The sequence below is a fragment of the Meriones unguiculatus genome, chromosome 5 (genome assembly GCF_030254825.1).
Source record: "Meriones unguiculatus strain TT.TT164.6M chromosome 5, Bangor_MerUng_6.1, whole genome shotgun sequence".
Classification (NCBI taxonomy): domain Eukaryota; kingdom Metazoa; phylum Chordata; class Mammalia; order Rodentia; family Muridae; genus Meriones; species Meriones unguiculatus.
This window is the reverse complement of record NC_083353.1, coordinates 16,421,470-16,445,838: the sequence shown is the minus strand read 5'-3', so window position 1 is coordinate 16,445,838 and position 24,369 is coordinate 16,421,470. Positions and strand designations below refer to the sequence as shown.

The following is a 24,369-nucleotide window of genomic DNA, read 5'->3' as shown; positions in this document are numbered from 1 at the left end:
AAACTGCCTCTAATGATGCTTTGAACAATCTGCACTGTGGCTAATATCTCAAAATGCAAATCAGCTCAGAACAGCCTGACTTACTGCTCAGAGGACACCTGCACTTATGTCACCCTATGGCAGTTAGGATTAGCACAGAATTCCCTAGAGTATTTAAGAGTATCACAATGATTTCCTGGTTGCCATTATGGAATCATCATGTTCTGTTATTCTGAGCTTCCATGTCACGGCTCTGGTGTATAGTACGTGGGGTGCAGGAGCACTTTCAACCTTCAGAATTAAATTTTTAAAATATTCTTTGTGCTTCTTGGGTACCTCACATATCTGTTTGCCTGCAAATTTCATGATTCCCTTGTTTTTAATTGCTGAGTAGTATTCCATTGTGTAAGTGTGCCACAATTTCTGTGTCCATTCCCAGGATGAGAGACATCTCAATTGTTTCCAGATTCTGCCTATTACAAATAAAGCCACAATGAACATAGTTGAGCAAATGTCCATGGTGTATGGTACGGTTTATGCTCAGGAGGGGTATAGCTGGATCTTGAAGAAGCACTACTCCCAAATTTCTAAGAAAGCACCAGGTTGATTTCCAAAGTGGATGTACAAGTTTGCATCTCACAAGCAATGGCAGAGGGTTCCCCTTTCTTCACATGCTCCCCATCATGTGTTTATACTTGAGTTTTTGATTTTAGTCATATTTTTAGGCATGATGTGGAATCTCCTGGTCTTTTAGATTTGCATTTTCCTGATGAATAAGAATTTTGAACATTTTTTTGTTTGTTTGTTTCCTCACCATTCCATATTCGTTTGTTGGGAATTCTCTGTTTAGCTCTGCACCTCATTTTTAATTGGATTATATAATTTATTGGTGTCTAAATTCTTGAGTTCTTTATACATTCTGGGTATTAGCCTTCAGTTGGATGTTGGGTTGGTGAAGAACTTTTCCCTGTCTGTAATCTGTTGTTTTGTTCTATTGTCAGTTGTTTTGTTCTATTCCCTTGCTCAGATGTAGCCAACATGCAGTTCAGTCTCTATGTGGTTACCTGAGTAAGAAAAACTTGGGCTGCCTATGTCATGAATTTGTTGCATGCTCTTTGATCACTTTCCCCTGATTATGTGGCCTTGTCAGGCCAGACAGGAAGATTCCTGATGAGACTTGACATGCTTCAACTGACTATCTAAGTAAATCTCTGTCATTTTAAGTGAGACAAAAATCGTTTAAATTTTACTTTCTACTCAAATTGATCCTCCTTAGATTTCAGATGACCTTGATGGTTAACTGTACCTCTAACAGCAGCAAATGCCCAGCTGTTTGGTCAGTCTACCTCTTAAATACAGTTTACTTTGCTGACAAGCTTCTCACTAAGAAAGATGTAAGTTTCTAAATGTAATGAGACAAAGGCAAATAAGTTATATATGTCAAGAAAAAAGAAAGGATACAAGTTTTGCAGGTCTAAGACATATAGGTCTGAAGTTAGGACATGATAATGTGTTAAGGTCTGAAGATATGAAAACCTGAGAAAGTGATTCATACATCTGGGAGAGTAATTTAAAGTGTAAAAAAATTGTATTTTGTTCCTTCTTTCTATGCTACTATTGGGGCTCCACTCATCGCTCTCCCTCACTCATAGTCAGAATATACAACCAGTCCTCCAGGTCCCTCCAGACTTCTTCCTTAAATTTCTCCTCTCAGGGATATTTTCTCCTGATTTCCTAATGTCCTATTCCCTTACTAGGAAAAGATGTCTTCCCTGGAATTGACATATATTTGCCTTTCTGTCCCTGATAACAGATCCCAGGATACTCCTGGGTCCCCCCTCTTCTTTCCTCAAACTCTATACACTTCCAGTCTCTCAACCCCTAAGCCTTTCTTATCCTCTGCCCACTTCTTTAGTCAATCCCACTGTATGGAATGCCACCTCTCTTTCCCCTGTTGAGCATCATAAACCTTTCTCTATTATACTCACAGACCCTTCTGCTTACATCTCCAAATTCGATACTCCCTACACTTAACTACCATCGTGTAGGTCTCAAACCCATAGTTTCTATGTTCTACCTCCTCACCCTACAATGTTCACATATTAACAGTAAAAAAAAATAAATCAAAAAACACAAAACTTAACACCTAGTCCAAGATCTTTGCTTCATTAACTGCTGTCTCTTTACGTCCTTAGGCTATCCTCTATCACTGTTGACCACACCACTCACTTTTCAGTATTAATTTTTTTTTAGTTTTTCTTCTTTTACTTTTTTTCTTTTTTATATTAATTACAGTTTATTCCCTTTGTTTCCCAGCTATAGCCCTCTCCCTGATTCCCTACCAATCACAGTCTCCTTCCCTCATCTCCTCCCATTCCTCTCTCCAGGTCTACTGATAGGGGAGGTTCCTCTCCTCTTTTATCTGACTCTAGCTTATGAGATCTCATCAGGACTGGCTGTACTGTCCTCCTCTGTGTCCTGGCAAAGCTGTTACCCACTCAGGAGGAGGTGGTCAAAGAGCCAGCCACTGAGTTCATGTCAGAGACAGTTCTTGTTTCCCTTACCTGGAACCCACTTGGACACTGAGCTGCCATGGGCTACATCTGAGCAGGGCTTCTAGATTATAGCCACGAATGGTCCTTGTTTGGAGTATCAGTCTCAGAAAAGACCCCTGTGTTCAGATATTTTGTTTTTGTTGCTCTCCTTGTGGTGCTTCACTCCTCTCTGGGTCTTACTATCTCCCCCTTCTTTCATAATACTCCCTGCATTCTGCCCAAAGTTTGGTTATGAGTGTCAGCATCTGCTTTGCTACGCTGCTGGGTACTGTCTTTCAGAGGTGCTCTGTGGTGGGCTCCTGCCCGGTTTCCTATTTTTTCCTTCTTCCAATGTCCATCCAGTTTGTCTTTCTGAGTGAGGATTGATCAGCTTACCCAGGGTCCTCCTTCATGCTTTTCTTCTTTAGACGTACAGAATTTTGTAGGTTTTTCCTATATTATATGTCTAGTATCCACTTTTAGTGAGCAGGCAAATTGTGGGATCTAGAAAACATTATCCTGAGTGATGTATCCCAGAAGCAGAAAGACATATACGTATATACTCAGTCCTAAATCTTAAGGACACTATTGTCTTAATACTCATGGATGTCCACTCCCAATGCAGTTTGTCTTCACATAAATGGATCCTGATACTCAAAAATCCTAACAACTGACCTCACCTGTCCTTCCACAGGGATTCAGAGACAGTCCCCATCCTTTTGGCCAAGCATTACTATGAACTTGGCCTGCCTTCTCCCTTTTCCTCCCTCCTGCTTCAGTATATAGATAACCTCATTCTTTACAGTCCTTCTCTCTCTAATATTCAATCTGATCTCACTCCTCAATTTTCTCTTTTCCAGAGGATACTGGCTCTCACCTTCCAAAGCACAACACTCTTCTCCCCAAGTCACCTATCTCTTATTTTCTCTCATACCGTCCATAGACACCTCATTTTAAGAGAAACTTGCCCATCTCCACTCCCCATCTCTGCACTCTCAGCCAGCCCCCTCCATCGCAGGTCACTACATACTCCTGATATATTCCCTATACCATGTTACTTCTGGTCTGCCACTTACCTCCGATCCATAAACAATTCTTCAAGAATAAAGCATTCTCTTTTCTGCTTCAGCCATCTGCATCCCAGATGTATAGAAACCTTTCTATCCTTAGACTTCCAGAATACACAAACACTGCTCTTTGCCCATCACATTTCTATTTATTTGCTGTTTCTTGTACTTTGTACATAATACTGAGTCTAGAATTTATTTCTTATACATCTTTTTCATAATTCACTAATATGAAACTTTCAATGTCCTTTATTTCTGTTATTGTTTTCATTTTTATTCATGCTCAAAGATTTTCTCTTTGGATCGTAACATTCTCTGATGCTATGGTTTATTGATCTTTAAAAAAAATTATTGTTAGAGTTGGTTCCCTGTTAAGGGGAACAGGGAATGTCTCTGGCATGAATTTGGTGGCTGGTTCTTTGATCACCTCATCCTGAGGGCAGAGCAGCCTTACCAGGTCATAGAGGAACAGAATACAGCCAGTCCTGATGAGACATGATATACTAGGTTCAGATGGAAGAAGAGGACCTTCCCTATCAGTGGACTTGAAGAGGGGAATGCAACTAGATGACGGATGGAAGGTGGGATTGAGAGGGAATGAAGGAGGAGGCTACAGCTGGGATAAAGAGTGAATAAACTGTAATTAATATTAAAAATTTTAAAATTTATTTAAAAATATTCCTTGTTGTTCTGTTTCATGAATTGAGTTCAATGCTTTTCCCCAAAAAGATTTAGTGTGCCTGGTTTTATGTTGAGATCTTTCATCCACTTGAACTTTAATTTTGTTCAGAGCAATGTATATGGGTCTATTTGCATTTGTCTACATGTGGATTTCCAGTTAGACCAGCACCATTTGCTGAAGAAGCTATCTTTTTTCCATTGTATGGTTTTGGCAACTTTGTCAAAAAGCAGGTGTACATAGGTGTGTGGGTTTATTTATGGGTCTTCTGTTCGATTCCATTGATACACCAGTCTGTTTTTATGCCAGTATCATGTAATTTTTATTACTGTCGCTTTTAGTACAGCTTGAGATCAGGTATGTAGATACCTTCAGGAGATCTTTTATTGTACGGGATTGTTTTAGCTATTCTGGGTTCCTTGTTCTTCCATATGAAGCTGAGAATTTTTTTTTTCAAGGTCTGTGAAGAACTTTGTTGGTATTTTGGTAAGATGTCATTTTACTATGTTAATCCTGCCAAGCCATGAGCGTGGGATATTTTTTCTGTTTTCTGATATCTTCTATTTGCTTCTTCAGACACTTGACTTTTTTTTTTTCATACAAGTCCATGTGGATCTCTGAGTGACGGGAGCAGGGTATGCCTCTATCATAAATTCAGTTGTCTGCTCTCTGATCACTTACTCCTAATGATACAGCCTTGCCAGGCTATGGAGGAAGAGTATCCAAGCAGTCCTGATGAAACTTAACAAGCTATGGGCAGAAGGAAACAGAGGAGAAATCCCCCTTTCAGGGAACTAAGGGAAGGGTGTTAAGGGAAGACAGTGGGAATGGTAGAGTTTACTAAGGGGCTTCAATCTGAATATGTAATGAATAAATTGTGAATAAATTTTTATAAAGATCTAAAAATTATTTCTTCATTTTAAAAGTGCTGTGCTCCACATGCCTTCCTGCATGAGTACATATAGCTTCCCAGAATAAAATTTCTACTCTTTCTTTGTTCTCCCGGGAGAACTGCCACAAGAATTATCCTGCAAAAAATAAAAATGCCTTCCCTCTTCTTCCTGGACTATTCTGTTCTTCTGCACTCACTCCCATGCAAACCATTTGTGTTTGGATGTAGTAGGAAGATGGCTCGTTCATGTGTTGACCCCTGTACTGAGATACATAATGATTTTAGGCTTAGGACATATTCTCTTGGTCTTTACTCACAAATAATTTACATTTAATGAGGAAAAAATGTTTCCAAATTCAGTGAGTTCGGCATACTTGCAGGCATGTATCTAATTAAAACATAAGTCATAATTGGTCTTTCGGTGAAGAGATCCAATTTAAGCTCAAAGTCCACTTTGATTAGTGGGTTTTTTTTTCCTTGCAAAGCATTGTTGGTTTTTTGTTTTGTTTTAATTTGTATTTTTAATTACACTTTATTTACATTGTATCCCCCCTCTACTTCCCTCCCTCCTCCCCTCTTAGTCCCTCCCTTCCTCCCCTTTCTCCATGCATGCCCCTCCCCATGTCCACTGGTAGGAGAGAGTTTCTTTTTCTTCCTTCTGATCCTAGTCTGTTAAGTCTCATCAGGAGTGGCTGCATTGTCTTCCTCTATGGCCTGGTAAAGCTGCTCACCCCTCAGGGGGAGGTGATCAAAGAGCAGGCCAATCAGTTCATGTCAGAAGCAGTCCCTGTTCCCATTACTATAGAACCCACTTGGAAACTGAACTACCATGGGCTACATCTATGCAGGGGTTCTAGGTTATCTCCATGCATGGTACTTGGTTGGAGTATGAGCCTCAGGAAAGACCCCTGTGTTCAAATATTTTGGTTTTGTTGCCCTCCTTGTGGACCTCCTGTCCTCTCCAAATCTTACTATTTCCCACTTCTGTCATAAGATTCCCTGTATTCTGCCCAAAGTTTGGTCATGAGTCTCAACTTCTGCTTTGATAGTCTGCATGGCAGAACCTTTCAGAGGGGATCAGGATGGGGACTGTGGTGGTTTGAATAAGAATGGACCCCATAGACTCCCATATTTAAATGCTTGGTGATCAGAGAGTGGCCCTACTTTAGAAGGATTAGAAAATGTGGCCTTTTTGGGAGAAGTGTGTCATTGTGGGTGGGCTTTGAGATTTTAAAAGCCCAGCTAAGCCTAGTGTTTCTGTCTTCCTGCTGCCTGAGGATCAGGATGTAGAACTCCCAGCTACTTCTCTTTACCATGTCTGCTGCATAGCCCCATGTTCCCTACCATCATGACAGTGAATTAAACCTCTGAAACTGTAAGCCAGCTCCAGGTAAAAACAAAACAAAACAAAACAAATAAAACTTGCAGCTGGCTCAGAGGTTAAGAGCACTGACTACTCTTCCAAAGGTCCTGAGTTCAATTCCCAGCAAGCACATGGTGGCTCACAACCATCTGCAATGGGATCTGATTTCCTCTTCTGGTGTGCATGAAAACAGAGTGTTCATATACATAAAATAAATAAATAAATAAATCTTAAAAAACTTTTAAAATAATAATAATAATAAAAATGCTGTGCTACCCCTTCTGGAGAGATATGGGTTTTTTTTTGTTTTTGTTTTTTTTTAACTTTTATTAGTTACACTTTATTCACTTTGTATCCTCCCATAAACTCCTCCCTCCTCTCCTCCTAATCCCACCTTCCCTCCCCCGTCTTCACCCACGCTCCTCCCAAAGTCCACTGATAGGAGAGGTCCCCCTCTCCTTTCTTCTGATCTTAGTCTATCAAATCTCATCAAGAGTAGCTGCATTGTCATCTTCTGTGGTCTGGTTTTGCTGCTCCACCCTCAGGGGGAGGTGATCAAAGAGCAGGCCAATCAGTTGGTGTCAGAGGCAATCCCTCTTTCCATTACTATGGAACCCACTTGGACACTAAACTGCCATGGGCTACATCTGTGCAGGGGTTCTAGGTTATCTCCATGCATGGTATTTGGTTATAGTATGAGTCTCTGGAAAAACTCCTGTGTTCAAATTTTCTGGTTCTGTTGCCCTCCTTGTGGAGTTCCTGTCCTCTCCAGATCTTACTATTTCCCACTTCTTTCATAAGATTCCATGCACTCTGCCCAACAGTTGGCCATAAGTCTCAGCATCTGCTTTGATAGTCTGCAGGGCAGAGCCTTTCAGAGGCCTTCAGTGGCAGGTTCCTAACTTGTTTTCTGTTTTCTTCTTCTTCTGATGCCCATCCTCTTTGCCTATTGGGATGGGGATTGAGCATTTTAGTCAGAGTCCTCCCTCTTTATTAGTTTCTTTAGGTGTATAGATTTTAGTAGGTTTATCCTATATTATATGTCTATATGAGTGAGTATATACCATGTGTGTCTTTCTGCTTCTGGGACAGCTCACTCAGGATGATCCTTTCCAGATCCCACCATTTACCTGCAAATTTCATTTCCTTATTTTTCATTGCTAAGTAATATTCCATTGCGTAGATGTACCACAATTTCTGTATCCATTTTCAGTTGAGGGGCACATCAAAGATATCATCCACTATGACCAAGTAGGCTTCATCCCAGGTATGCAGGGGTGGTTCAATATACGGAAGTCCATCAAGGTTATCCACCATATTAACAAACTGAGAGATGTGCTCTTACATCTAGTTACTGTTAGACAAGACCATCACAACCCGGTTTACATATTGCTAATTTCTAAGTTACCCTAGAAGATGAATTTCTGGAATTAAACACTCTAGCCAAAGTTGGTCTACAGGTATGATTTTATGAGGAAATCTGGATTGTTTAATTCTTCTTCCATTCTCTCACTTTAGAGCTCTTTTTTAATTCTACAAAGTTGTTTGGGAAATACTTGTTAGTTTTTGCTAGGTTTACTTTTGTTGTGAGATTAAAGCTTGTCTGGTGACAGGATTAAATTGATATCTCTTCGAATTTCAACAGAATTTCTGGGCTTCTCTTTTTATCTGTGCCCCATGTGTAGCCTGGAAACAGAAGCCCACATATCTGTGACCCTGTTCATTGTCCTCAGTATGAGTGGCTTTGTGGAAGGGAGACAATGAACAAATTTAGCCCCAGTTTCCTCTTTTGCAATTCTTTCCTCACCTCTGCCCTTTCTTTTATTGCATGTTTTCCCATTCTATGTTTCTTTGTTTGTGGTGGTGATTTCTTGAACACATCATCTCCCTAGGACTGTCAATCTGAGATAACTCTCCTAAAGTTTCTGCAAAAGTCAACTGCTGTCTTGTATTTTAACCCAAAGGTGCTTTTCAAGCACCTCGTACATTTCTGCTTGAGAGCTACTAACTGCTCACTTTCTGTGATGCTCATGCTCTCTGTGATAGTATTTTTAGCTCTTGATTTTCTCCACCCACTTTCACACATACACACCCACACTGCCCAGACATGTGCTTTTGTATTTGCTGACTGCTTTGCATGGGCTTCTCCAGCACAGCACAGCTGCTCACAATTTATAAAACAGCCCTTCTCCATGTGAACTGAGTAGCATCATATAGGCAGGGGGAGCAAGATGGAGTCACAGACCCACGTCCTCATGTTGCTGCTGTTCTGGGTGTCTGGTGAGAAATTTAATTTATTATCATTTCAGAGTCACATATCTGTATGAAAGAAATTTAGAATGGGTACCAGAGTGTAGCATTTCTTACATAATAATTTCTTTAGAATATGCTAAGGACATTTAAAACAAATTTCTTAAATTTCTCTCTTTTTAATTTTTCTTTCTCTCTTTCTCTTTTTTTTTTATTTTTTACACAGGGTTTCTCTGTGTAATTGACCCCTGGCTGTCCTTGATTCACTTTGTTGACTAGGCTGGCCTCAAACTCACAGACAACTGCCTGACTCTGCATCCTGAGTTCTGTATTAAATAACAAATTTCAATTGTCATTTCATAATCTGTGATTGTATGTATGCATTTTCAATATCTCCTCATTATTGCAGATACCAGTGGAGATATCATGATGACCCAGTCTCCATCCTCCCTGGCTGTGTCAGCGGGAGAGAAGGTCACCATCAGTTGCAAGTCCAGTCAGAGTCTTTTAAACACCGGAAACCAAAAGAACTACTTGTCCTGGTACCAGCAGAAACCAGGGCAATCCCCTAACCTGCTGATCTACTATGCATCCACCAGGCACACTGGGGTCCCAGTTCGCTTCTCAGGCAGTGGATCTGGGACAGATTTCACTCTTACCATCAGCAGTGTGCAGGCTGAAGACCTGGCAGTTTACTACTGTCAGCAGGGTTACAGCTATCCTCCCACAGTGCTTCAGCCTCCAATAAAAACCTCCTTCAGAGTCTCTCCAGCTGTCTGCAGCACACACACTGACCTGACCCTGCATACTTCCCCCTTCTGCCTGAAAGTGGGTAGCCCTGAAAAAGCAATAAAAGAATTTGCAGAGCATAGTAAAAAATATGGGTTCAATGCCTCGTTTTTTTTTTTTTTTTGTATGAAAAAGCTTTATATGAAAATGCAACACCTGCTGGAACAGAGTCTGAGAAAGGGGAACCTTCCTTCATTGCTGGTAGGAATGGAAACATGTACAACCTCTCTGTAAATCAGTCTACTGCTTTCTCAGAAAATTAAGAATAGTGTTACCTCAAGATCTAGCTATACTACTCCTGGGCATATATCCAAAATATGCTCAATAATACAGCAAGGACATTTGCTCAACGATGTTCACAGCAGGTTTATCTGTAATAGCCAGAATCTAGAAAAGACCGAGGTGTACATGAACTGAGGAATGGATACAGAAATGGTACATTTACACATTGGAATACTACTCAGCAATTAAAAACAAGGAAATCATGAATTTTGCAGGCAAATAAATGGAACTAGACAAGATTATCTTAAGTGAGGTAACTCAGTGAAGGATGAAGCTCACATCTACAGCTTCCCCTTGCATAAGAAGGTCTTGATGGCTCAAGTCTTGTGCAAGTATCCATCCTGGCAATTTGTTCATGAGTGCAAGGGTCTTGTCATTCCCAAAAGGCACTGTCTCACAGCACTCCTTCACAGTTCTGGTCCTTATGTTCATTCTGCCTCTTCTTCTATGAAGTCCTCGATTTGTGGGGAGGGAGACATCCCATTTAGGTATGAGCATCCCACAGTTATTATTCTCAGTAGTTTGACCAGTTGTGAAACTCTGCTTTACCCGATGTCTACAGACAAAATAAGCTTCTAGAATGAATGCTAATAATAGCAGCCTTCTTTGAAGATCCATATAAGGATTACAGAGCATATTGATGCCATGCCCATTCGAAAAACAGCAATGGTAGGTTATGTCTTAGGCCTTATGACCTCCACAGCCATGGTCTCTTATAATTTTAAAATTAATTCATTTTTATTTATTCAGTTTACATCCCAGCCAAAGCCCCTTCCCTGCTTTCCAGCTTATCCCACCCTTCCTCCCTCTTCCCCCTATCTCCCTTCCCTTACTCCTTGGAGAAGAGGAGCACCTCCTATCCACTAGCCCCAGCATATCAAATTGCATCTGGACTGAGCATATCCTCTTCACTTTTGTTCCAGAGAGCTAGCCCTGACATGGGAAAATGGCAACAGAGGCCATGTCAGAGTCATCCCATATTTCCCTCACTAGGGAACCCATATGAGGACTAAGCCTCCTTTTGACTTCATCTGTTCAGTGGACCAAATTCCAGACCATGCAAGGCCCTTGGTTGGTGCTTCAGTCTGCAGAGGCCATCTTGGTACCTGGTTAGTTGGATCTCTTTGTCTTCTTGTGGAGTTCCTTTCCCCTTTTGGTCCTTCTTTTCTAATGCACTCTTCCACAAGACTCCCTGCACTCCACCCAATGTTTACAGGTGCTGGGTGGAGTGACTCAGAGGATAGCTATGCTAGGCTTCTGTCAACAAGCATAACAACATTTCTTTAATAGTGTCAGGGGTTGGCTGTCTCCTGTGGGGTAAATCGCAGATAGGGGCAGTTGTTGTTTGAACATAATGCCATCTCTGCTTTTTTTCCCCCTACATATCTTGTATGCAGGGTCAATTTTTTGTAGAAGTTTTGTACTGGGTTGGTCTTTCCCACTCACATCTAGGAGTCTTGTCTAGTTAGAAGGTGGCTTCTTCAGTCTCCATGACCCTTATTACTAGGAATTTTAGCAGGAGTCACCCTCATATCATCCCAGGAGCCTAACCTGTCATATCTTATCACAGAGATGCCTCTGCTGAAGGTTTCTGTTCTCTCTGCAAGCCTTCTATTCCTCCAGCTTCTGCCCTCCCCACATCTGATCCCAACCCTCATTACTCTCCTTGCTCCCTTTTTTACCCTGTTCCCTCTTGCCAACCGTCTGCTACCTATTCTATTTCTCCTTCTTAATGAGATTAAAGCATCCTCTTTAGGACCCTCCTTGCATAATTTCAGTATATGCCTAGTGGCACAATTGGGTCTTGAAGTACAACTATTCTCAGTTTTTTTGAGAAAGTTCCAGATGGATTTCCAAAGTAGTTGAACAATTTTAAACACCCACCAGCAATGGTGAAGTGTTCCCCTTTCTCCATATCCTCACAAGTATGTGCTGTCACTTGTGTTTTTTGATCTTAGCCATTCTGGTGGGTATAAGATAAAAACACAGAGTCATTTTTACTTGCATTTCCCTGAGGACTAAGAACATTGAACATTTTTAAGTGCTTCTTGCCATTTTGATATTCCTCTCTTGGGAATTCTCTATTGAGCTCTGGACCCCATATTTGTGATTCTTTTGCCTGCTCTTAGGACACTTATACTGGGTTGCTTTCTCCAGTCTTGATATGGCAGTTTATGCATAGACTTATTGTAACTTGTTATGCAGTATTTTGGTGGTATTCCTGGGAAGCCAGCAATTTACTGAAGGAAACAGAAGAGGGGCAGATTGGGGCAGAGGGTAAGTAGATTAAAATTTTTTTAATCTATAAGGATTTACATATAAAAGCTGATCTGCTAGAAATCCAGGTAGGCTGCCAGCCGACCTTCTCTTCTCTGTTTACCCATACCAGATTCCAAATATTATTCCCAGTACTGCAACAAAATACCAGCTAAAGCCTCCCCTTCCCCTGTCACTACTCCTATAGGGTCCACAAAGTATTCTTTCCCAATCCTCACTATTGCTTAGTGTTAAACCCCAACTCTATTATGCACCACCCCTGCTAACCCAAGAGCTACTCCTTCCAGATCATTAAGTAGGATGAAGACAGACCCACACTTCTCCTCCTGCTCCTGTCATTCCATCCCCACAGTTTCACTCCCAAGTCTGAAGCTGAGGACATGGTTGACCCTTTGATCTGATCCCCAAGAATTACAAACACCTTTTCTCCAAACTTCCAAATGATCCAAGTTAAACAGCCTCCAACACCCGTAGGCATTCCCTGTGAACACACCATTGGAACAGGTCAGGAGCACAGGTAGCGCACTGCCAAGACACTCTTTCATCCAGAGATGAAACAGAAACCAAAGAACAAAATACCATTTCAACAAAGACAAATCCAGAAATCAGCACCTAGTCTTTTAATCACCCCACATGCAGACACCAAGATGACAGTGTAAAAACACAATCCATGACAGCCAGGGCAGTATGTCTCCACTAGAGCTCAGCTATCCTACCAAAGCAAGCCCTGAATATCCCATCATAGCTGAAACATAACATAAAAACCTTAAATGAGCTTTTTATAAATATAATAAAAATCCTTAAGAAGTATCTGGATACATTTGTCAAAAAAAATCGAGGAAGACACAAACATTTTTAAGGAAATGAATAAAACAGTTCCAGACCTGAAATTAGAAATAGAATCAACAAAACCCCAAATAGCTAGAATGCTGGAAATGAAAAATTTAGGAATTAGATATGGAAACTATTTCTAAATAATGTTCCCAGTGCTGAAATATAATACCATCTTGAGCCTCCTCTTCCCTTGCCAATACTCCTATAGAGACCACAAGCCATCCTCTCCTACTCCTCACTCTTGTTTTGCTTCATGAGCAGAATATAAGAGATCAAAGACAGAATCTTAGGAGTTGAAAATATGAGAGAAGAAATAGATAGAGTGGAAAAGAAAAATGTTAAATATATAAGATTACTAACATGAAATATCTATGAAATCCAGGTCACTTTGAAAAGATCAAACCTAAGAATAATAGTTATAGAGGAAAGAGAAGAAACTCATCTCAAAGGTGGAGTAAATGTTTTCAACAATGTCGTAGAAGAAAATTTTTGTATTCCGAAGACGGATTTGCTATGAAGGGACAAGAAGCACACAGAACATCAAATTCACTTGACCAAGAAAAAAAGTTCCCTCTGCACATCATAATGAACACATTAAGCACATGGAATGAGGAAAGAATATTAAAAACTAGGCATATATGCTACAGAATCTAAGAGACAAGAGATGCCAGGCCAGACCACTATACACAGCAAAACTTTTAATCACCATAGATTGAGAAAATAAGACAGTCCATGATGAAGACAAATTAAATAATATCTATATACAAATCCAACCCTGCAGAATTACAAACCATTCCTGTTTGTAATGGAAAACTACAACTTATGGATACTAACTATACCCTTGAAAATACAGGATATACACACTTTCACATGAGCCCAGACTCTACACATCAATATATATGTTTGTGTGTGTGCGTGTGTGTATTTCTAGATAGTAGATATTTTTTAATATCTAACAAATTATACTTCAAACCAACTCTAATCATTAGAGATGGGAAGTATACTCTACTACATACTTATCAATGTACAAACCCACTAAAATATCTTTCCAATTTTTAAATTCTATGCCTCAAACACGAGGCCACCCAACTTTGTAAAATAAATGCTACCATAGCTGAAATAACATATTGACCTTCATACGTTGGTAGCAGTAGATTTTAACACCTACTCTTACAATAAGATATGTCATTGAAACAAAAATATCTCCTGTAGGAGATCTCCTCAACCAGGATGTGTAAAGACCCAGGGAAAGATTACAGTAAAGGCCTCTTTCACACCATGCCAGAATTTTGTTAGATAGAGTAATATCAACATTGAAAAAAAAGGGGTGTCAGTTAGAGGAAAAAATGCTAGAGGTACAATCTCTGCCTCAGATTTACCTCTAGTGCAGACCTTGAAACACAAACAAAGAAAAAATAGGTTGTCTTTCAGAAAGCTCAGTTGTCTCCTGAATCCTTTTCCCTGAACGCCTCCTGACAGCAAAGAAGAAATAGCAGGAAAGGAAAGGCAAAATGAAAGTTAGTGCAAAATACATGATACATTGGGAATACATGCATTTCATGAAAATTGTGTTCATTGAATTAACAGCTATAAAAGACTATAAGGGGCAGCAACATAACTCATATCGAAAAGATACTTTCCACTAATCCTGGTGTCAAATCTGATTTTGAGTCCTACAAACAAAATGGAAAAAGAGTCAGGTCTAAATTGTCCTCTGACTTCCACAAATATGCCATGTCATATGTGTATCGATCAATATGCACACACAGACACACTTAGTGCACACTCACATGCATGCAGATAAAGGTCATTAACTAAAATGTAATAAAATTTAATATAATTTATGCAAAGTAGAAAATAAGCAGCAGATATGGGAGCCAAGAAGGAAGGAAGAAAGAAGGAAGGAAGGAAAGAAAATACTATATAATCTAGAAAAAACAAGAAACATAATCTTTCCTACAGCCCCCAAATTTAAATAAACTTTTCTATCATCATCATATCAGCCCAAAGTGTACTATGTTGGATATGAGAACTCCAACACTGTGAAAAGTTTAGTCTCTTATGTTCAAGTGTTTGTGTTACAGAAGGAAGAGAAAGATAATACTGAGTTATTCTTTGCATTTTCACATAAAGGTTTTTTCATACCAAAAGACATAATCCATTATTTTGAAAGTTGAAATGATTATTTTGTAAGTGCATCTGCAAACTTTCTCATCACTTTTTCAGGCACACCTGCTATCATGCAGAAGAGGGAAGTGTGCAGGGCCAGGGCTGTGTGTGCTGCAGGCAGCTGATAAGACTCTCAGGGAGGTTTGTGTTGGAGGCTGAAGCACTGTGGGAGGAGTACTAATACCCTGCTGACAGTAATAAACTGCCAGGTCTTCAGCCTGCACACTGTTGATGGTAAGAGTGAAATCTGTCCCAGATCCACTGCCTGTGAAGCGATCAGGGACCCCAGTGAGCCGAGTGGATGCGTAGTAGATCAGCATCTTAGGGGATTGCCCTGGTTTCTGCTGGTACCAGGACAGCAAGTTCTTTTGGTTGCCACTGTATAAAAGATTCTGACTGGACCTGCAGCTGATGGTGATTTTCTCTCCTGCTGAAACAGCCAGGGAGGATGGAGACTGGGTCATCACGATGTCTGCAAAGGCACCTGAAAACAGAAATACCAAATGAACATTCATATGACACAAACACAAAGTATAAAAACAGTTGAAATTTGTCATTTAATATCTTGTACTATCATGTTATAAGTGTATAATTATATAAGAAATATTGAGCCTGGCACAGTCTAAATTTCTTATCTACAAAGAAGTGACTCTGGAAAGATTATAATATTTTGAGTTTCTCACCAGACACCCAAAGTAGCAGGGATATGAGGACCTGTGTCTGTGACTTCATCTTGCTCCCCCTGCTGTCTGGTGCAGTTCAGTTCTCACTGCAGAGGCCTGGTTTATGAATTCTCAGCAGCTGGGCTGGGCTGTAGGGGTCCCATGCAAAGCAGTCAGCAAATACAAAAGCAAATGCCTGTGCAGTGTCTGTGAGTGTAGCTGGTGTCAATCAACTGTCAAAAATAGTATCACAGAATGAGCAAACACTGAAAAAGATTGCCTTACAGCTCTCAAACAGAAAACTACTAGGTGCTCTAACAGTAGACCTGGGTTAAAATCCAAGACATATTCAAATTAATTGACTCCTGTATAAGCATTAGTGGAGCTATCTCAGACTGACATTCTTAGGGAAATGATAGGATAGTTTCAAAAAAATCAGAACAATAACAACAACAACAAAAGAAACAAAGTAAGAAAACATGCCATAACAAAAGAAAATTGAGACTAAATGTGTTCAGTATTACTCATCTGCAAAGTCACTCTTATACTGAAGAAAGAGAGCAGGGCCTCAGACATTTGGGCTCTATTTTCTTAGATAAACAAGGGACTAAAATGCAAAGAGCTGGCCAGAATTCACTCTATGGAAATCCTGGCTGACATTAATTTCATTCTGAGATCAGAAAAACTTTAATCTCAAAGCAAAAAGAAACCCAGCAATTACTATAATTATCCTCCCCACAACTTCATGAAATTGAAAGAGAGATCTAAATCTGGAGAAAATAAAGGGGAAAAACAGATTTTTGATGAAGACTTCTGTAGACCAACGCTGCCATGAGTTTTATTCAAGAAATACAAATGCTAGTGAAATTTAGAAATCAGCAGTATTGAAACTGGATTAAGATGCACTTCTGACATTATGAAGAGGTAAGTCTCTCCAGAAGGGAGCACAGCTACCCTAATCTATATAATGATTTTAAAGACAATAATTGAGGACTACATCAGAGATTGTTGCCATCAAACAGTGAATAAAATATTAGGCTATGAATGAAAAATCAATAGCAATGAGAACAATCACAGAAGCAGCCAGAACTTTATATTTTTGAAATCTGAAAGAATATATAAGAAATAAATTATAAAGCCAGAATTATGTGAGAAAAATCAATAAATAAATCAAATATCATGTCAAGTAGTAGAGTTTCACATCTGTAATCTCAGAAATGGAGAGACAATAGTAGGAGACACAGGAGTTTGAGGCCGGCCTGGAGTACATACCAACTTCGGCGCCATCTAATCTATACTTGGAAACAATATTTCAAAAATGTGAATTATTAATCAACTGGTTACAGGAAGCTCCTGCTATTCTCTAAACAACATAAATTATTTATCTGATGTCAATATTTCAACATTAAGCCACAAATATTATTGAAAAATAAATATTCATTTATCCAATGTGCATATTCTTCTATTGTGAATTACATATATAATTTTATAATCTACTTCTTAGGTATAAACAGTTAAATAATTTCTGATAAGCACATGCAGATCTCCTCTGTAAACCACTAACAGAACATCATAGAGAGTGGTAGACCTTATGTGGATACAGGAAGTTCTTAATCTCAAGTTCTAGACTATGACAGACAAGGAGCTCTGCTCCTGTCGATGTCTAACAAGTTGTCATATACCTTTGATCTTCACTAAACTTTACACTTTTCCTTGTGACAGCAGCATTGAGCTCAGACTGTGCTCTTATGATGTTTACCTTCAGATTGGGACATAGTACCCTCTTTCATGGACACCACTGTGTATGGAGGACCAGGGAATACCAGTATGAAATGCAAATTATAGTGAAATATTACAAGGCTGAATTCAGCTTTTCTCTTCCAGCACTTAGAATCTTTTATTCTCTGGATGAGTGGCTATGTTTACTCAATATATGTGACTAGAAAAAATAGACATAGAAAGATTTCCAATAACTCAGATAAAACATTGACATAGTATTCTTAGTTAAAATCAGCAGCATGGCACCTTGGGATATAGAAGTCTATTACTGCATTCAAGATACAAGAGGTTCTTATACAGAGTGACAGGCATGGACAAAAACTGTTCTGCTTTAGGATTCTAGAGCCCACATGTACTGCTTCTCTCAGGAGAGTCTGCACAGATTCTCTGAGTCAGTAGGAGAGGATGAGGTTACAGAACTCAAAGCAACCTATCAATGCTGAGTGTTCTTTAACACTTGTCTCAAGATGTACTGAAGATAAACCCATTAGGGGCCCTTTAGGTTCAACAGCTGTGGATGGCATACTGGTAGACAAATAGAGATGGTGTGAGGGTCTTATTTTAACATTTTTAAGTTTATGACTATTTTGGCTGGATACATGTCTGTGTACAATGTATGAAGCTAGTGCCTACAGAAGCTAGATGAAGATATCAGATCCCTGGGAAATGCAGTTATGGATCTTTGATACCTACCATGTCTGCAGGGAATTGAACCTAGATCCTCTGAATAGCATCCAAGGCTCATAAACAATTAGACATATATCTAACCCAACAACTGCCCTATGAATAAATAGACATGATCGAGAAAAAGGAATATCCGTGAAAACATAAAGGCCTATGTTCTGTTGAAGCCTCTGACTCAAAAAAGAAGGGCAGTGGAAAGAGGAGGTTGCGTAAATGACTCCTAAATGCTCCTTCTGCCTTGTAAACTCTGTGATTCTTTGAAAATAAAGTGGAAAGGAAATTACTTTTGCATGAAAATACTTTCATTTTGTACGAGTAGTAGGAGAAAATCATGGGAACAACTCCGTGTTAGTATTTCAATTAATTTTTTATTTTTCATATTAATTATAGTTTATTCACTTTGTATCCCAGCTGTAGCCCCTTCCTCATTCCCTCCCAATCCACCCTCCTTCCCTTATCTCCTCACTGCCCCTCTCCAAGTCGACTGGCAGGGGAGGACCTTCTCTTCTTCTATCTGATCCAAGTTTATTGGGTCTAACAAGGACTGACTGAGTTGTCTTCCTGGCTGCTGTTCTCTCCTTGGAGGGGGGTAGTCAAAGAGCCCACCACTGAGTTCATATCAGAGACAGTCCCTGTTCCCCTTATTAGCGCACCCACTGGAGACTGAGCTGCCATGAGATACAACTGAGCAGGGGCTCTATGTTATATCCATGAATGGAACTTGGTTGAAGTATCAGTCCCAGGAAACACCCTGAGCCCAGATAGTTTGGTTCTGTTGCTCTCCTTGTAGAGCTCCTGTCTTCTCCAGGTCCTACTATCTCCCCTTAGTTCATAAGATTCCCTGCCCAAATTTTGGTTAAGAGTCTCAGCATCTGCTTTGATACACCTCTGGGTAGAATCTTCCAGAGAACCCCTGTGGTAGGATTCTATCCTGTTTCCTGTTTTCTCCTTTTGCCAATGTCCATCGGTTTGTCTTTCTGAGTGAGGATTGATCATCTTACCCAGGAATCTCCTAGTTGTTTAGCTTCTTTAGGTGTACAGATTTTATTATGTTTATCCTATATTATAGGTCTAGTATAAACTTATAAGTGAGTATATACCATGTGTGTCTTTATGCTTCTGTGACACCTCACTCAGGATGATCTTTTCTAGATCCCACCACTTACCTGTTGTTTCTGAGATACCTCCACTCAGGATGATGTTTTCTATATTCCACCATTTACCTGTAAATTACATGATTTAATTGTTTTTAATTGCTGAGAAGTATTCCATTTTATTAATGCACCACAATTTCTGTATCCATTCCTCCACTGAGGGAAATCTGGGTTGTTTCCAGGTTCTGGCTATTGCCAGTAAAGCTGATACAAACATGGTTGAACAAATGTCCTTTTTGTGTACTTGAGCACATTTTGGATATATGCCTAGGAGTGCTATAGCTGGATCTTGAGGAAGCACTATTCCTAATTGTCTGAGAATGCACCAGAGTGATTTTTCAAAGAGGTAGTACAAGTTTACATTCCCAACAGGCTTGGTGGATGGTTCCCTTTTCTCCACATTCATTCCAGCATGTATTGTCTGCCACTGGAGTTTTTGGTCTTAGCAATTTTGATGCATGTAAGTTGAAATCTCAGGGTTGTTTTGATTTCTATCTCCCTGATGACTAAGGACTTTAACATTTCTTTAAGTATTTCTCTGCCATTCTATATTCCTCTACAGAAAATTCTCTGCTGAGCCCTGTACTCCATTTTTAAATTGGATTACTTGATGTGTTGCTTTTTAACTTCTTTAATTCTTTAAATATTCTAGCTATTAGCCCTCTGTCAGATACAGGGTGAGTGAAGCTCCTTTCCCAGTCTGTAGGCTGTCATTTTTTTTCTGGTGACAGTGTCCTTTGCTTTACAGAAGCTTTTCAGTTCCCTGAGGTCCCATTTATTGATTGTTGATCTTAGAGCCTGTGCTGTTGGTGTTCTGTTCAGAAGTTGTCTCTTGTGCCATGAGTTCTAGGTTCTTCCCCAGTTTTTCTTCTATCCGATTTAGTGTGTCTGGTTTTATTTTGAGATCTTTTGATCCCCTTGGACTTTAGTTTTGTGCCAGATGATAAATATGGATCTATTTGCATTTTTCTCCATGTAGACATCCAGTTAGACCAGCATCATTTGTTGAAGATGCTGTTGTTTTTCCAATGTATGGTTTTGACTTCTTTGTCAATAATAAAGTACCCATAGGTTTATGGATTTATTTCTGGATCTTCTATTTAGTTCCATCAATCTACCATTCAGTTTCTATGCCAGTACCATATAGTGTTTATTACTAATGCTCTGTAGTGCAGCTTAATATCAGGGTTGGAAATAGATAAGTCCTGATGATCTGCTGTTAAACAGGATCATTTTTGCAAGTCTAGGTTTTGTTTGTTTGTTTGTATTTCCATATGAAGTTGAAAATTTTTCTTTCAAAGACTGTAAAGAATTGTGTTGGTATATTGATGGAAATAGCATTGAATCTGTACATTGATTTTGGCAGGATGGCTATTATCACTATGTTAATCATAATGATTGATGAGCATGGGAGATCTTTCCATCTTCTGATATTTTCTTCAATTTCTTTCTTCAGATACTTGAAGTTTTTTTTTCAAACAGGTCTTTCACTTGCTGGGTTAGAGTTATACCAAGGTACTTTATGTTTTTACTGGCTATTGTGAAGGGTGTTGTTTCATTTATTTATTTCTCGGGCCTTTTTTCTTTGGTATACAGTAGGGCTTCTGATTTTTTTTTTTTTTAGTTAATTTCATATCCAGCCACATTGCTGAAGGTGTTTATCAGCTGAAGGAGTTCTCTGGTTGAATTTTTGGGGTCACTCATGTATACTATCATATCATCTGCGAATAGTGAAACTTTGACTTCTTCTTTTCCAATTTGTGTCCCCTTGATCTCCATCAGTTGTCTTACTGCTCTAGCAAGGACTTCAGTTACTATGATGAAGAGATATAGAGAAAGTGGGCAGCATTGCCTTGTCCCTGATTTCAGTGGGATTTATTTAAGTTTCTCTCTGTTTAGTTTGATGTTGGCTATAGGCTTGCTATGTATTGTCTTTACTATGTTCAGGTATGTGCCTTGTACCAGTGATCTCTCCAATACTTTAAACATAAATAGATGTTGGATTTTGTCAAATGCCTTTTCAGCATCTAAGGAGATGATCATGTGTGTTTTTTGCTTTCAGTTTGTTGATATGGTGGATCACATTGATAGATTTCCATATATTGAACCACACCTGCACCTGGGATGAAGCCTACTTGATCATAGTAGATGATATCTTTGATGTGTTCTTGTATTCGGTTTGCAAGTATTTTGTTGAGTATTTTTGCATCAATGTTCATGAGGGAGATTGGGCTGAAATTCTCTTTCTTTGTTGGTTCTTTGTGAGGTTTAGGTACCAAGGTGACTGTGGCTTCATAGAAGAAGTTTGGTAATGTTCCTTCTGTTTCTATTTTGTGAAATAGTTTGAAGAGTATTGGTGTTACCTCTTCTTTGAAGGTCTGTTAGAATTCTGTGCTGAAACCATCTGGCCCTCGGCTTTTTTAAAAATATCTATCTATCTATCTATCTATTTATTTATTTTTGTGGGGGAGACTTTTAATGACCACTTCCATTTTCTTAGGTTAAATAGGACTATTTAATTGATTTACCTGGTTTGATTCAGCTTTGCTAAATAGAATAAATCAACAAAATTGCCCATTTCATTTAGATTTTCAAATTTGGTGGAATATAGGCTTTTGAAGCAAGACCTAATTATTGTTTGGATTTCTTCAGTGTCTGTTGTTATGTTCCCTTTTTCTTTTCTGATTTTGTTGATTTGGTTAGTGTCTATTTGCCGTTTAGTTAGTTTGGCTAAGGGTTTGTCTATCTTGTTGATTTTCTCATAGAAACAGCTCTTCATTTCATTCATTCTTTGAATTGTTTTATTTGTTTCTAATTTATTGATTTCAGCCATGAGTTTTATGATTTCCAGCCATCTACTCCTCTTTGGTGTGCTGTTTCTCTTTTTTCTAGGGCTTTTAGGTGAGCCATTAAGTTGCTTGCATTAGATGTTTTAAATTTCTTATTGAAGGTACTTAGTGCTATGAACTTTCCTCTTAGCACTGCTGTCATCATGTCTCATATATTTGGGTATGTTGTGATTTCATTTTCATTGAATTTTAAGAAGACTTTAATTTCTTTCTTTCTTTCTTTCTTTCTTTCTTTCTTTCTTTCTTTCTTTCTTTCTTTCTTTCTCTTTCTCTCTTTCTTTCCAGACCCAACTATCATTGAGTAGCAAGTTGTTCAGATTCCATCTGTGTGTAGGTTTTTTGTTATTTCTCTAGTTGTTGAGATCCAGCTTTTTTCCATGGTGGTCATATAAGATACATGGGATTATTTCAATCTTTTTCTATCTGTTGAGACTTGTTTTGTGACCAATATATGCTCTATTTTGCTGATGGTTCCATGAGGTGCTGAGAAGTAGGTAAATTCTTTTGTGTTTGGGTGAAAGGTTCTGTAGATATCTGTTAGGTCCATTTGATTCATGATCTCTGTTAGAGTCATTGTTTCTTTGTTTAACTTCTGGTTTGTTGACCTATCCTTTGTTGAGAGTGGGGTGTTGTAGTCTCCCACTATTAATACGTGGGAATCTATGTTTGGTTTCAGTTTTATCATGTTTCTTTTACACATGTGGGTGCTCTTGTGTTGGTGGCATAGGTGTTCGGAATTGTTGTGTCTTCTTGGTGGAGTTTTCCTTTGGTGACTATGAAATGACCATCCTTATCTCTTTTTGATTAATTTTGGTTGAAAATCTATTTCATTAGATATTAGGCTGGCTTCTCCTGCTTGATTCTTGGTTCCATTTGCTTGGAAAACTGTCTTCCAGCCCTTTACTCTCAGGTAATATCTATCTTTGGGAATTAGGTGTGTTTCATATATGTAACAGATTGTTTGGTATCTTTTATGTATTCATTCTGATAGTCTTTGTCTCTTTATTGGGGAGTTGAGTCCATTGATGTTAAGGGAGATTAATGACCAGTGGCTGTTATATGCTTTGCTTTTGATGTTGGCTATGGTATTGTGTTTGTGTGTTTGGCTACTTTTAGTTTTGCTCTAGTGAGGTTATTTGTTTCCTGTGTTTTCCTGAATGTAGTTAGGTTTCCTGGCTTCTATTTTTCCTTCTAGTATCTTCTGTAATGGTGGATTTATCAGTAGGTATTGTCTGAATTTAATTTTGTCATTGAATATCTTGTTTTCTCCATCTATGAAGACTGAGAGTTTTGCTGGATATATTAGCCTGGGCTGACATCTGTGTTCTCTTAGGGTCTGCATTATATCTGTCCAGGCCCTTCTTGCTTTCATAGTCTCTATTGACAAGTCAGGTGTGATTCTGATGGGCTTGCCATTGTATGTTACTTGTTGTTTTCCCTCTTAGTATTTAGTATAAATATGGAATGCTTTAGGAATTTGTGTGTCATCTTCTCACAGGTGCCATGCTAATCTTCTTCTCTGTATCATTCCAATTTTAGTATATGTGTTGCTGAAGAGAGCACTATCTCTTTCTTAAAGTAGGGTAAAGTTTCTTCTATGATTTTTCTCGAAGATATTTTCTGGACCTTGGAGACTGGAATCATCTTTTTCATCAATTCCTATTATTCTTAGATTTAGCCTTTTCATGGTGTCTTTGATTTCTTGGATGTTTTGTGTTTGGGACTTTTCTGATTTTACTTTTTCTTTGAGAGAAGTATCAAGTTCTGCAATTGTATCTTCAGCACCGGAGATTCTCTCTTCCATCTCTTGTATTCTATTAGTGATACTTACCTTTGTGGTTCCTGATCTTTTCTCTAGGTTCTCTATATCAAGGGTTTTCTCTGTTTGTGTTTTTTTCTTTTTTATTCTAATTCTGTTTTCATGCCTTTCACCATTTCCTTCATCTGTTTGAATGTGGATTTCTGTCTTTCTATGATGGTCTCTATTTTTTTGTTGTTCCTTTCCTTTCTATATACCACTAATTGTGCCTCTACTTGTGCCTCCATTTGTGTAGCTATTTTTTGAGAGATTTGTTGATTTTCCTTTAATAACTGAATAAGCATAGCTTTAAAATCATTTTCCTGTG

At 38.9% G+C, this 24,369-nt stretch overlaps 1 non-coding gene and 2 gene segments (V, D, J or C); 1 reads left to right on the top strand and 2 right to left on the bottom strand.

The window, feature by feature from the left end:
• The first annotated feature begins 8,656 nt into the window (after nt 1–8,656).
• LOC110544595 (immunoglobulin kappa variable 4-1-like) lies at nt 8,657–15,123 on the top strand. The segment is given in 4 exon segments: nt 8,657–8,794; nt 9,174–9,635; nt 12,041–12,112; nt 15,080–15,123. Coding segments are annotated over 4 exon segments (627 nt in total).
• A 45-nt stretch (nt 15,124–15,168) lies between these two features.
• Nucleotides 15,169–15,931, bottom strand: LOC110540337 (immunoglobulin kappa variable 4-1-like). The segment is given in 2 exon segments: nt 15,169–15,599; nt 15,799–15,931. Coding segments are annotated over 2 exon segments (480 nt in total).
• A 7,765-nt stretch (nt 15,932–23,696) lies between these two features.
• On the bottom strand, nt 23,697–23,806 carry LOC132654397 (U6 spliceosomal RNA). The gene has a single exon (XR_009592051.1). It is a non-coding gene; the product is annotated as a U6 spliceosomal RNA (small nuclear RNA).
• Between the last annotated feature and the right edge of the window lie 563 nt (nt 23,807–24,369).